This window comes from Acanthopagrus latus, chromosome 4, assembly GCF_904848185.1.
Source record: "Acanthopagrus latus isolate v.2019 chromosome 4, fAcaLat1.1, whole genome shotgun sequence".
NCBI lineage: Eukaryota > Metazoa > Chordata > Actinopteri > Spariformes > Sparidae > Acanthopagrus > Acanthopagrus latus.
Genome location: NC_051042.1, coordinates 27,378,533 through 27,393,347, shown reverse-complemented (window position 1 = coordinate 27,393,347; position 14,815 = coordinate 27,378,533). Strand labels below are relative to the sequence as shown.

Here is a 14,815-nt window from a genome sequence, read left to right as displayed (position 1 = left end):
AAAAAGTGAAATGTGTGTTTCAAATGTGTCTGCTTGCTGTCCTGCTTCTACTCGGCTCATCCGATCCAAAGAGAATTAGTTTGGTAAGTTTGAATATTGCTAATATGTCCTGACATCAGCCACGGTGACTTCAGCTTTTCCTCCTGTCCTCTGACACTCAAGTTGATCTGTGCTATCCCCAATGGCTGTCTACCCCCCACCACAAACTCAAACTCGGCTGCAATGAGATGATCATTTCTATTGACAAGACCATGGTGACTCTCGCTCAGGCTGCAAAGAATTTGGTACAACTCCAATTATGGCGTGAGCCCCACATGGCATCCAGAGCCCGATCCATGCATTGTTGTGCTCGGCAACACACTTGGAATCAAATCCTTCCCTCCTCACCAGGCCCCGCGCCACTAATGGCTGTTAAATCTTCTTTTTTCAGTGATAGCCCGGCTGTTTCCAGCTCAGTGCTCCAATTTTTTACCCTCTTTTTTCCAGTTATGAATCGTTCTTGCCTAAATGCCAACCACATTTTCCCTCCTAACATATGTGATATCCTCTTCTCTCATCTTGTCTTCTCTTCTCTTAATTGTTCTCAAACTTCTCCCATTGACCGCTTTCCTCCTCCTATCAAGCTCTTGATTTGCGATGCTGCTCTGAGCCCAAATACATTAGAGGAAATTAAAGTCCTGACATTTGCACACGGGAGTCCTGTTTACTTTCGAATCTGGAATTTTGTGGTATTTCAAATATCATTTGATGAGGTTCAAAAAGAAGAGACATAACTAAGGATGAAGCAGGGTGTTGCATAAGAGGATACTGCCTATTTTATTTGAACGTGACCTTTTTGATCAAGAGACTGTCACATCAAGGAAAGGTCAGAGTTTTAGATTTCTTAAATAGCCACTGGGCTCGTTAAAAGAGATATATAATGTTCATATTCAGGTTTAAAATTTTAAATTTGGTTACTTCTAGATTAGTTTCATATTCTTTAACGCTCAAAAAATGCATCAGTTCTCATTTTTTATGTGCCAAACTAGCCGCGGAGGTATAGATTATGCAAATATGTGACTCTGTGACGTATGTGAGTCACATAATTAAAGGCGGTACTGCTGACGAGGCGTTTCAGGAGCAGTGATTTCTGTGAGAGAGAGGAACTTCCATTGGTGCAGACTCTGAACTTTTTTAACTTTTAAGACCTTTTACATGCGAGAGGACCTATATAACACATATATAACACACCGAGGCAAAGGAAAAAGCGCATAATAGGTCTCCTTTAAGTAAAAGCACTGATACAGCAATGTGAAACTACTCCATTACAAGGCCTGCATTAAAAATCTTGTTATATGCAGAAATATTATCAGCAAATTATACTTCAAGTCCCAAAAGTATTTGTTGTCAAAATATTCCTATGACCCCTAAAATGATTACCAGATTCCTTCTGTTAATCTACTGATATGTGAGTAACATTCCACTGTTGATGGAAGCGGAACTAATTCTAATTCATGTACAACATTTGCTCATCTGGCACCAAAACTGAATACATAAAAAACACAAATTATCATAACATGTATGTTTCACATGGTTTGCAGTTACATGTTAAAATGTATAGTGCACTTTTAACACCATCTTACGCTTACGATCAGTATAAACATTTACAAGCTGCTCAAACGGAATATGCATAATTATGTGGAATACTGCACGAAAGACAAACTATGCTCATGTAAAATGCATAAGACTACGTGTTAGCAGGGAGATGTGGGTCTACGAGTTAGTTGACTGCCTTTTTCCATGCCTGGGTGGGGTCTATGCACACACACACAAACACACACACACACACACGTGCAGACACTTGTTTGCCTCCTTTTACAGTGTGTGGACCAAAAAAAAAAAGAGAGAGATCTAGACAAACAGCATGCACACACACACTCACACACACATTCAAACACATGCACACTGTGTTGACCTGGAAACACACACTGGATCAATGAGGTGCTGAAGTGTGACTCATAAGAATTCAGCTGCTCCCGCTGCTGGCAGAAAAAATCTCTCCCTGCTTCTACCTCCGTCACTAGGTCAGTGGACATGATGTGTGTGTGCCCGTGTGTGTGTGTGTGTGTGTGTGTGTGTGTGTGTGTGTGTGTGTGCGTGCATGCGTGTGCGTGCCTGAACCTAATTGACAGGCAAAGGGACAGAAGGACGGTGAGAAAGATATACAGCATGTAGCGGAATGGCCAACAGACGGAGACAGCCAAAGTGACCGCAGTGAGTGACAACATATTTTAACAGGCGGAGGGGCTGGCTGGTTGACAGACCGACACAGAAGTCCATATACCTCTCTTGACATGTGTGTGTTCGTGTGTGCCTGTGTCTGCGGCAGGCGTTTGAGGGGATCGCAGCCAGACGGTGTTTTCAGCTGCGTCTCCATCAGACTGTCAGCAGAGAGACAACAAGACAAAGAACGTGTGAAAGGGGGCGAGAGCAAAGGAGCAGCGGTGGGATGGAAACGCACGGGCAGAGTGACGTGCGCGTATGAGATGGGGGTCGGGATTGATGGCGTGAAAAGAGGCCGCCTCTCCAAACACTCGGGAACGTGAGGTTAATTTTTCTATTATCCTCTATTAGCAGAGCTCTTTCATCACTGATCCAGCAGTTCACCATTATCGGGTGCACGTGAACAAGCCAATCATCTGTGCACGTGTGTGTGGGTGTGTGTGTGTGTGTGCGCACTGTGTCCAGAGCATCTATGCTTGCACAGCACAGAGTATATCTGCATATATATATATAAATTATTCATATATTTGATTTAACGTGAAACTCTAATTCATCATGAATATGTTTAATTCTCATATATATGATAATGGGGGATGTGTGTTTGTGCGACGGTGTGCGGCTGTGTGCAGAAAGAACCTGCGCGCAGCAACGATCTGAAGCGAGGTCAGCTGCTAGCTGCACAACTTCGATGATTCACAAACTCCATCGCTGCGGGCGAGCGCGGTCGATACAGAGATGAGGTGCAGAGATTTAGAGATAGCGGGAGGAAGGTGTGAAGACGGAGAGAGAAAAGCAATAACGGAGGAAAGAAAACAAGCTTTCGAAGAAATTCGGGATTCAAAAAAGCACACGTACGGTATGTATATTATGGGATTGTAGTGCAGAGTGTCTCTGCAGTATACATATATGTACCACAGAGTGATCACACTTTGCTGTGCTGTGTGAACATGAGGTTTATGTTTGTCTGTTTTCTAATCATTTCAGAGGCGCTGTGTTGTAATGCTGAGCACACTAGAACCAACTCCTGACCGCGAGCTTGCAAAAATGAACACTGAAATCGACAGTTAGTTTAAGATCAGCAAGCTCCAGTAAGAAACTTTTATCAAGACCAAGATTTGGGCATCAATTGTGAATACAATTCTCGTTTAAAACTTTTTTCTAAAGATTGTTAAATAAATGCTGTCCCGATCATTGGAAAGACAGACAGACATTTGAAGGAAAGGCAGGGAAAATCAAAGAAAGACAGAACAGGATATTCTGCTCCGTCACTATCTAGCCATCATTTGTACGCTCGGCACAGTGTCTGTTTTGGGGTGAATTAACAGTAAGGGCTGAACAAACGGTCCAGCTTTCTCATTTGGGTGAATGACACAAGGTGACAGCTTTCTTTGTCTCCTGTTTGAACATAACATAATGGAATGGAAGAAGTGATAGAGAAATGTGCGCATCGGCAGTTTGGTGAAGTCAGGTTTAATGACCGCTCACTCAACTGCCTTCCAGCATTTCTTCAGAAAATTATGTGTGACTGGATACTGCACACTTTTTCCTTGTAAGCGGCTGTCTTGTTTCTAGATTTTGAACCAACTTCACCAATTTCTGCACATTGGTATGTGTTAACAGGTCTTGGGACTGCATATGTGATGTGAAAATTGTGAAAACTAGTTTAAAGTCTTTAATTGGTTCCAGCTGAAGCGGCACATCATCTGATAAAATGCCTCCAGTGATGTAACTCAGCGGCTAAGTTGCATTGTGGGTAATGCTGGCATCAGCTCCTGAAAATGCATTGCACTCCTAGAACACTGATGGACTCATTATTGACAAATGATCAAAACAGATCCGGCAGAACCAGAGGTATCTACGCTTTTATTCCACACATTAAAAACCAGGAGCCTACATTGCCCACAATGCAATTTAGCTACTGAGTGACATCACTGGAGGCAATTAATCACATTACATGCTGCTTCCTTTGGATCCACATCAGGTGTTATACTTGTTTTTATCACATATGAAGTAATACTCTGTATGTATACAATCTGTGCTGTTACCCTTTAAACTTCCTCTTTCCTTAACACAAATATATGTGCACAAATTTGCAAATGCCTTTTAAAGCAGTAAATCAAGTAAATGTGAATCCACTGTGACATTTACATGATACTTCCTTAAACACATCCACAAAAGACAAGGGCCCCGCGTTCATTAGTCTGAAATGAGCATCAAAAGGCTTATTAAATCTGTCTCTCTTGTTGTAAAAAGGTTAAATTATCACATTTTAATCAGCTCTCACAAATCAAAGAACTCATTTGAGAAGCCGTAGGAGTAGAGGTTATGGTGTGAGGAAAAAAGGGAGTGTAAGGACAGCTTGACGAAACAACGAGGGCCTGTCAACTCTGCTCATTCCTACGCAGGGAACCCCCCGCTCTCCGCAGGGAGAACAAATCTAAATTAGGAAGTGTAAACGTGGATTTCACACGCTGGCAATGAGTCATGCCAGCCACACACACACGGGAGTGGACACACCGGTAAATAAAAATGCATCAAACGGCCATTCACATGGTCACAAGGATCGATAAATATGCATAAACTCACAGAAGAAACGCCCACATGGACATCAACAAAAATGCAAAAAGTTAAAGCAAATGGGCACAAAAGTAATAGCTTTGTGCTCAGGCAGACAGCAAAGAGCAGCGCTCTATATGAACTGATCTGATTCCTCTTTTATTCCCCCATGTGCCTGCATGTCTCCCCCGAGAGCCCCTACATCATTTTGTATGTGCTAAAAAGATAGACTGTCAGGGCGTTAAGAGGATGAGCTGGAGAAAGTGTTGCAGAAATAGATGGGTTGTGAAATTGAGATGGTATTACATTTGAATGTTCTCATACTCTATTTAATAGTCGAGAGGACCAGTGAGATTTGCTGTTTTTCTTTCATTTGCATCTTATTTCTCTCCTTCGCACCCGTTCATTCACTCCCTCGCTCCCCCTCCCCCTTCTCCCCCTCCGGTCTCTCTTTTTCCCACCGCTCTCTAATGCACACATAAAAAAAACACGCAGGTAAGAAAACCTTGAAATCAAATTAAACTTTAACAACATTTAAGAAGTCCTAAACTGCCACTTAGTGCAACTCATTATTTTAACACTGTCAGCATAACAACTCACGGCTACTATTCATCAGCGCTATTTTAGTTGCCACGGTTCACCAGACGCTAAACGCCATTACGTCCGCACTCACACACGCTACCTTGGAAGAAAACAGAGATGGGAAGTGAGAGAAAGATGGAGGAGGAGGAGGAGGAGGAGGAGGAGGAGGAGGAAGCAGGAAGAAATGGGGGAGAAAGAAAAGAAGAGATGCTGTGTTCGATGAAGATGGAAAATACTGGTAGAAGGACGGAGGACAAAAGTGAAAGGAAGAAGAGAGAGGTAGAGCACGGGCATGCAATCATCTGTGCATCTTAGGAAGGCCAGCGCTCTTTGTCTGTCTCCCTGTAGAGTCTTACTTAATGAGGTAAGCTGCCAAGACTTAAAGTAGGAGGGGAATTAGCTATTCATCCGCACAAAAGCAAGCTGGCAGACCCTGCACTCCCTCCGCTTCAGTGTCTCACACACACACACACACGCACACACACACACACACACACACATATATGCACACGTATGCACACGTGCACGCACCAACCCCTAGCCAGTTGTGTATAATTCACTATTATCCTTCCCCTCTTCTGACTCAAGGCCAGTAATCTATGAATAGATGTTTGAAACAAAACAAGGAGGTGGCCTGAGGTTGCCTTCACAATGTGGAGAGAAAGTTCAGATCAGGGGCCCGCTAAGAGGTTCGGTTAGAGACAGAAATAGGGGAACAAATGTAGGAATTGGTCATGATGTTGATGAATACTGGTAGAACTAGTATGCTTTTAGACACAAAAGTAATTTGTAATGGAAAAGCTGTGTGTGCGTGTTACCTGTGTCATATGAAAATGTACACACAGCATCTCCTGGAGCATATCCAGTTGGTTTACTTACTGGTTTAAAACCTACCAAAGTTCGACTTCCATATGAATTTTTGTCTACATCTGACTTTTCCCAAGCAAGCTATAGCCATTTATTCCAATCTTATCCAGGGCTGATGCCAATGTGCTGGCCACTGAGATATGCATCATACTATCCATTGAACATGAGTGGGGGTATCCGGGCTCCCTACGGCGCCCCTGAAGGCCCAAACAAGACGTGTGATACCACTGAAAAAGGTAGGAAATTCTACTTTATATCAATTATTAAATCATATGGATAGTATTGGTGGTTCAAAAGTATGAAACAAAATAACAATAACTTTTTTTTTAGCCACCTGCAGCTGTCTGGGCCTTTCAGGGTTAAGAGTTTAGTTCTAGTGCATCAGAATTTGAAGTTTCAGTTTGTGACTGCGAGGCTAATTCAACACCCCTCACAGGGTTGTGAAAATGAAGTCACGTCAAGATAAAGTCAGTCATTTGAGGACAAGATAAAACATGAAAATACCATTAAAAAATTGTCCTCTCCTGGCTGTGCCTGGACTGGTTACAACATCAGAAGTAAACACATAATTGCCTGTCTGGCACTTACAGTTAAAATCTGGCCCAGACAGTGAAGTAATTGTGTGTGGACAGTTTAAAAACGACGGTCAGGCATTGTGATGGGGCTTCTTTGAGCGGCCCACTCATCTCTACATCTCTGGACCACTGTCTCGAAGTGGAAAATGAAGCCTTTGTTTGGTAAAGCTGAGTGATGTGCGCTGACTATTGAAGGGGGATGTGACGGCTATTAACAAAGAATTACGTAACAGAAAGAGAGGAGATAACACAAGAGGTTAAAGGGCAGTTAGCTGAAGTCCCTGGAGTTCATTTCGAAAAACATCTAGTTGCATATATCTGTTTTCTTGATATTGGCTGATCATCACTGACCTCGACAGGTGACATCAGGATAAACAACATATAAAACAAGTGAAAATGAGATCATCAGAATACAAAGCTAAAGAAAACGCAGCACCAAAAGATTCAGTTTCTGCTTTGTTTACTTGCGCTGCTTCATAGTACAGCAGCGCTTGCTCTCTTTTCCATTCACTTTGTTGTACTGAAAGCATTTTCGAGACACGCTTCACTGCGAGAGAGGCGTGTTTACTGCAAACGCCAGTGTCTTCTTGGAAACAACAATCTTCTCCATGCATGGGAACATGAAATCTAGGCAAGAATTACATCAGAAAAAGATCTCTTTAGTTAAAATTACTAAAGAGCCAAAGTAAGAGGGGAAGGAGAAGGAGAGGAGAGGAGGCTGTATCACTGTTGTAATTCTGTTCAGGTCTCTATTGATTGACTACACATGCCTGACACTCCCTGAGCTCATGGAGCCTAATGTTTTCTTAGCATTCACGCTTTCCTACATACGATCTTGTGTTTGTGTGTGTTCTTGTCAAAACATGTTAGTCCGCTCAGTCAACGTGATGCCAAACTTGCAAACACAAGCAGGTAACTGGAGTTTGTCTTAGGTTTAGTCAGCTGTATGAGTATTGGATAAACAGAGTCAGTGAGATCCTGTCTGTCAAGTCACGTACCTGCCTGTCTCTCAGAAGGATACCAGAGCCAAGAGACATCAAAGAGTGTATGTATACATAGATATTGAGCGCTTTACCTTGCGTACATTAATCCAGTAGCCTATGATCCGGTCCGTGGCCTCGGGGTCTCTCTGTGTCCACTGCAGGTTGTACGAATAGTTGTTCCCTTTTAGGATTCGGACTGGGTTGGGCGTGTCGAAGTAGAACTCTGCATTGTAGGGTTGGGCTGAGGGGTTGGCGGAAACACGGAGGAGAGCACAAAATGTTTCTGATGAATGATGCTGAGGAAGACAGCTGCCTCATGGTGAATATGGAGTGTGTGGTATATGTGTGGTGGGGCACCAGCAAAGAATATTATTATGATATATTCATAGTGGAGTACTTACAAACCCTGGTTAAGGGTACATTTTTTAGTTATGGATTAGAACTGCTGCACCTCTGTAATAAAACACTAGGGGAAAATGTACTTTTTGACTGGAAGGGCACCATATAGAGGGCTCGTTATCATATTTTATCTGCGAAAGGGCACTTTTGCAGCTTTTATCATGGGGACACCGAGAGGGGCAGTGATCCTACCCTTGAGTCCACATATGGATTTATGATGGACGGATATCAGGCAGATGGATAACCGTGATTCTTTTCCGCGTATGGATTGCAAACGGCTGCCTCTCGGCTGCTCACTCACCCGAGACGTTAAACGTGCAGGTCGACGTCCCCGCGTTATTGCTGACTCGGCACTCGTAGGAGCCGTTGTTGTTGGGCTCCAGCTTGAACTTCAGCTCCGGTGTCTCCTTCAGGTCCGGCATCGGCATGCGGATGAGGTCGCCATTACGGAACCAGCGGATGTCTGTCAGGCGAGGCGGGTTCGACCGCAGGACCGTACACGTCAGGGTCACCATCTGATAGTTCCTCGAGCGCATGTCCTGGAAGACCGGGTCCAGTATAGGAGGATCTGAGGAGGCAGAAGAACTTTTTTTTAGACATAAAGTAGTTACATGGCAGCTAATCTAACAATATGAGGTGCAGAGGCCAAAGAAGCTATGAGAATGTATGTACATATTGTCCATTTAATTATTAATTGATTCTTTGATTCTTTACTGCAATTGATGAGTTAAAGACAGAGAGATTTGATTTTAGTAGTTTGATTTGATTTTAGTATTTGAGTGGCTTAAAACATCATAAGATAACATGGGTGGCCGGTGTAGCAGCACAATGATGCAAATAGGTAAAGACTAGTATAGAGAGTAAAATAATTAGATTCTACAGGTATATAAATCTGAAAAATATAAGATAATAAATGAAGAAACTAGAATGGTACTTCTACCAAGGCCAAACGGTCTGGTTTTGTCTTGTGTGTGATAATACTTGTGTTACATCACCCTGTAGTGCAAAATGAAGTTATGTAAATCTTTTTTTTTTGTTTCTTCAGGACAACCTATGCTATCAGAATATGTGTGGCTGCAGTGAAGTGTGTAAATAGTTCTATGACCATAAAGGCAAAGGAAAGAAAAACAAAACTGAAAATGGAATCACACTGAAATTTAATCACATCATAATGAATAAGATGTCTGGCTTCTTGAAATCTTTTGGAAAGTCTTGGCAATCGCAGTGGAAAAAAAATCATACAAAAGTCGAAGCACACATTGAAGGTTTTGCCCGCCTCCTCAGGTCCCGGCACAGTTCACCCTGAGTGCACGCTGGCAGAGGCAATCACGCAGGAATCGTCGGATCGGCCTCCCATTAATGGATGAGTCGATAACAAACTTCTGATTGATCGAAAGACTCACCTAAGGCACAGTGGGAACGCAAATATGGCCGGCTAGCATCTGTGGTAACGTTTTGTTTTTTTGTTTTTTGTTTTTATCATAGAAGAGTGGATAAAATATTCACAGAAGCATACGGAATTACCAAAAAGACAAAGGAGTTCCAGGCTGGTTTATTAAGCTTCTGTCAACACATTGGATCATCCAACCATTTTTGGTAAGTGGATCCGATAAGCATTGGACACCCAGAATCAGTTTCTTCTGTACCGAACAGGTTACAATTGTTTCCAAATCTTTGATTGATTGATCACTTAATCATATACACCGACTATAGAGTACAACATACAGTACAACATATTAGGGACTCTTACTTTGTGATTAAGCCTAGTGACCATGTGAATCCATGTAAAACCCATTATCCCTAATCGCTTTTCATTTTTAAAATCCATTTACCTCATGAAGAAGGAGATGGAGATAAACTGAAACAGAAAGAGTTTGTGAAGGGTTTTTTTGAGCTCAGGGATGTGAGCAGTACAAAACGCAGCTGCAGCAGTGTGAATTCATTACCACCGCGCGTGTCTCATTCTCCATGCCTCGTCATCTTTTTTATTCTCCGCCGTGTAAATTTCCTCACAGCATCAGAAAACATTAGCTTTGACAAATCATCTGACACAGAGCAACTGTTGCCGCCTCGGGGGAATCAGGCATTTTCCACGAGGCACTATCATATCCCCACTGCTAACCTATCCTAACCAGCTGTAATTAACCTGTCAGCGGCGATATGTGGCTCCGCTAATGACTGACTAGCTGCTCTCGCCCCGGGGTCAGCCGAGACGCAACGCAGCCGAATGACTCCGCCACAAATCACCAGCCAGCTAGTTCACCCCTGGCTAATCATGTAGATAATAGACAAGATGCTAATGGCAGTATTGTCGCGCTAACGGTGATGAGATCTAGTGTTAAGGCCCCCAGAGGTGAGGCGGCATGACTAGAGTCCCTTATGAATCAAGTTTATCAGACACAGATGTGTAATTACAGTCTAATCTACGTTATGCCTGTAATTTAGAAAGATAGGGCCACGGATGAGCCACGCTGAGGAGGACCGGCAGAGGCAGATGGAACGATAACATAAGAAGCAGACACTGAGGCAGGGAGATGCTCTTATTGTGCCGATACAATGTAGAAATCTCTGGGAGGAATTAACCGTCTCAGCAGGAGTCATGACAGCACTAATAGAAAGATATTCAACCAGGGATTTCTACAATCGCAGAGCTGATGGAGGCATTATTCTAATGTTTAAACAGCTGATCGGAGAGATTTCCTTATCAAGGAATACACAGTATTGATAAAAAAAAAACATCAACAGTAACAACTATTTCTTTAGCTTGCCTTTTTAATTTAGGCTGTTTTGTGCGCATTACTCTTGTAAAGATGTCATATTGTTGTTTCTAAATGTTTTATGCATCATGCATCTTATTGTTTTTTTTTATATTATGTGTTTTACTGTTAACTTTAATTTTTACTGTTATTGTATTTTTTATCAGCTTTTCACTCTTCTTTGTAAAATAAGGTGGTCCATAAATCAAGTTTCGATCACTGTTCATACTTTATATATTTTACAAATAGGAAATAGCTCACTGTTGTTTTTTAGGAGACAACCACACACTTTATGGCCTCCACATTTTTGGTAACACTTTATAAAAACCATCATTAATAACTTAAATTGAGTTAGTTTACTGTTAAAGCCACATTATGTAACTATTTTACCTTAACGTAATGGCTTCAAAACCAGTTTGATGGTACAGTGTCTTGAATATAGTGTCTTCAATATACATATATTCACATTTTCTGAGATTTGTGTGTACCTGGCACCTTAATTTTTTACAGACCTGGGATTTATATTTACAACAGTGCTGTGGCACTCAGAAACTATGGGGGCGCCAAATTGCACAAAATGCCAATTACTTCATAACGTTGCCTTGTTTGTTTTTGCAGTGGAAGTGGTCATGCGTTTATCACGGTGGTGTTGCACTCACTACCATTCATGAACAACAGTTATTATATATGTGTTTAGCCACATTTCAACACAGCATGGCTGTCCAGTGAATCTTCAAATTTGGCGTTTTGGATTTTTTGATAAAGGGAGGGAGTGCACCTTTTACAAGTTGAGACAATTAAATTTTTAATGCTGAAAAAACTATTCATGAAGCCACAGAGTCTTCTGAAAAATGCATCAACACAAAGCTGTGTCTGTTTTTCTCAGCTCAAGAAAAAGTTGACATTTTAGATAGAATTGTTTGTTTTTTTTACTGGACAGCGAGAATCGTTAAAGTTAATAAAACAAAACAAAAAAAAAACTCTAGCCATGTGGGTTCAAGACACACAACAAAACAAAAAATACACAACAAGACATATGAATAAAATATGAAGAAATGCATTTTCTCTGCGAGTTAAGCCTTCACTCCTTTTTTCCCTTCTTTTCCCTTTAGGAACTGGTACACACAGCCAAACCAAATCCTCAGTTTACCATTCTGTGCTTGCACTCCAGTCAGAGGGACATGAGTAAGCACCTGCATGTTAAAAAGACCTGAAACCTCCATAACACTTAACTTCTCAGCATGTGTTGCCTGCCAGTCTCCCGGCTTGTGCATGCAACATATCTACAGCTTCCCACTTTCTTCTTTTTTTATACATATATGGGATCTTGTCATTTACTTCTGGGTGTTTTCTGACCTCTTGAAATGACTGTGTTACCTACACTTCCTGTGGCACCATGCGATGGAGCTGAGGGATGGGCGGGTGGTCAAAGGTCATACTGTAATCCTATGGACTGATTAGTGTATGGTCACATACCCTGCACACATATGCATACTGATGGCTGATCTGACTTTGGAAACAGGTGGCAAGGGTAAAGAAGAGGCAGGCAAACTTGGGAGTGACGGTGGCAGCGGGAGGCGGGAGGGAGGTTTGAGGCGAGAGGACGCGTGCTGTGAGCTGGTTTGTGAGCGGTTTATAAATCATCCTGTCCTCAGAAGAGACAAGTTATTACGATCTCTTACCTTACCTTTAGGATTAATTTCAACAATTACGTACGTTTCTTAACAGTCGAACTCTCCCGAGCTTTTGTTTTTTCCGCGTCTCGTCGCTACTCAATCGAGACTCGCGGCACCACCACGCGATGCTTCATAGTCAGAGGGACCATAATCCATGTAAACACACCATCGCTATCTGTCTTATTGAATGCAAAATGGATTCCATCCGGGGGAATGCAACACTGACCAAGCCAAACATTTACATTACACAAAGAGAAAATCAATTTACATGAGGCCGAGAGAGGGAGGGAGGTGAGCGCGGCGGGATGAAGGGAGGAGAGAAACAGCTCCTAAAGGTGAAGACAATGAAGAAGACAAATGACGGGGGAAAGTGCGGCGTGAGAGTGAGAGAAGTCGATGATGGAGTGCGGGAGGTGGGGAAGAGAATGGGAGAATGCAGGATGCAGAAAGGGGAATGACAAGACGGAGAGAGGTCCTCTCTCATGGCCAGCAGTTAGCTGATTGATGATGATGAGAACGGCAATGAGGAAGAACAGCCACCTCTCAAGAGGGAGAGTGGGCAAGCGGAGAAGGGGACGCGAGGCGGATAGAGGAAGTGGGTGAGGCGGGAGTTTGCGAGAGCGCGCATATCCATTTAATTATATCTGCCATAAAAAAATGATGGCATCCTTCCCTCGCATTGATCAGCAAAGCTCGATGGATGGAGGCGAAACAAACAAATGAAGTTAAATGGAAGAGAGGAAATATAAACAGTAGGCTCCACTCGTTTTTGGTGTTTTTGTATCTCCCAGTCTGTTTTCCTCCGCCCCACCTCCCAATCATCCCATCTTTTTTTCAGCACATCAGCCGTGCCCTCGTTCCCCCTTTTCCCCACCGTCCCTAACCCCACTTTTCTCTTTTTTCGAGCTCTCTCTTAACCCTGTTTCTCTCGGTCCTCTCTCAGTCCTGCTCATGTATCTGTGTCATCTCTCTGTTTCTTTCTCTGTCCAGAGCGGGGCGGCCACCTGGTCCATTAATCAGCCTCGGCCGGTGCTGACAGCAGAGCTCACAGAGTGTTGCCCTTCCGCCCCGCTTGCATTAGCGAGACCTGTAAATCCTTCTTGGAGAGGAGAGGAGAGGAGAGGAGAGGAGAGGAGAGGAGAGGACTTTTTTTCATTTTAATGGCTCTATCAAAAGAAATGGCTTGATTGGCAACAAGTTAATGGAGCTAACATGGGAAGGAATATGGGACTGGAAGCTAAAATATGTTTAATAAGGGTAACTCACCCAATTTCACACACTCAAGTGTGTTTATAGGTCTTGAGGAGGATTAATACTACATGTGTGAAAAAGTAGTGTTTGTTTGTGGCTGCAGAGGAAGCTGCATGGAATCAGGTGAATTTCCTCCAGTGATATCAGTCAGTGGCTCTGTTGGATTGTGGGTAATGTAGGCGCCATGTTTTCAAAAAGAAGAATATGTTTAATAAGAAAATTTAAGAAAACACCTCTGGTTCTGCTTTGTTGATTCAGATGCGTTTTAAAAGTTTCCACAAAGAGTCCGACAGTGTTAAGGGAGTGCAGTGCCAGACCAGTAGACTGCTTCTCAAAAACCTGTTGCCTACATTACCCACAATGCAACTGTTGGACATTTCTATTACTTGTGGCTTTCTCCCGAGCCACAATAGGCTTTATACAAATTGAAATAGGTGGCGTTACCCCTTAAGAAATACGACAACATGCAGTTGTTCTGTGACTTAAAATGTAAATTTGGGGAATTTTGGTTGAAGAAAAACAAATTTCCGAACTTCTAAATTTCTGACCTTGATTAACGCAGACCACTTTCATGTTTCATCTCTTTTTGAGCCTTTTTATGTTCTTCTAGATCCACAAAACTTGCTTTTTCATCCTTGTGTTCTTCTAATATATCGTAGCCTGCATTCATTACTTTCATAGCAGTAGCCTTTTAGCTTGACCTTGTATGCAGGACACAGTGGGAGTGCACTGAAAGAGCTGTATTGTGTGCTGAATTCTGGTTAACATAAATTTACTTGATTAAATCAAGCTTTCACCGGTGCAGTGACGCTCTGCTCTCTGCTGTGAAAGCTTTAACCGAAACAGTTCATTACTCATTCATCCAACAACATTTTAAACTAGCGAATGCTAAGTTTTTATCATAAGAA

General features: G+C 42.5%; 1 protein-coding gene and 2 long non-coding RNA genes across 4 annotated transcripts in view; 2 read left to right on the top strand and 1 right to left on the bottom strand.

Moving 5' to 3' along the window:
- Positions 1 to 14,815, bottom strand: part of LOC119018622 (MAM domain-containing glycosylphosphatidylinositol anchor protein 1) — a 211,433-nt gene that overhangs the window by 40,268 nt on the left and 156,350 nt on the right. For both annotated transcript variants that reach the window (XM_037096435.1, XM_037096436.1), the window contains 2 exons: positions 8,526 to 8,792; positions 7,918 to 8,066 (listed from right to left, as the gene is read on the bottom strand). In XM_037096435.1, the coding sequence (XP_036952330.1) occupies positions 7,918 to 8,066; positions 8,526 to 8,792 (416 nt within the window). The remainder of the gene's footprint in view (positions 1 to 7,917; positions 8,067 to 8,525; positions 8,793 to 14,815) is intronic.
- LOC119018626 lies at positions 2,167 to 3,102 on the top strand. Its single transcript, XR_005074803.1, has 3 exons — positions 2,167 to 2,253; positions 2,369 to 2,586; positions 2,892 to 3,102. It is a non-coding gene; the product is annotated as an uncharacterized LOC119018626 (long non-coding RNA).
- Positions 6,391 to 14,703, top strand: LOC119018625. Its single transcript, XR_005074802.1, has 4 exons — positions 6,391 to 6,503; positions 9,710 to 9,820; positions 12,093 to 12,165; positions 13,647 to 14,703. It is a non-coding gene; the product is annotated as an uncharacterized LOC119018625 (long non-coding RNA).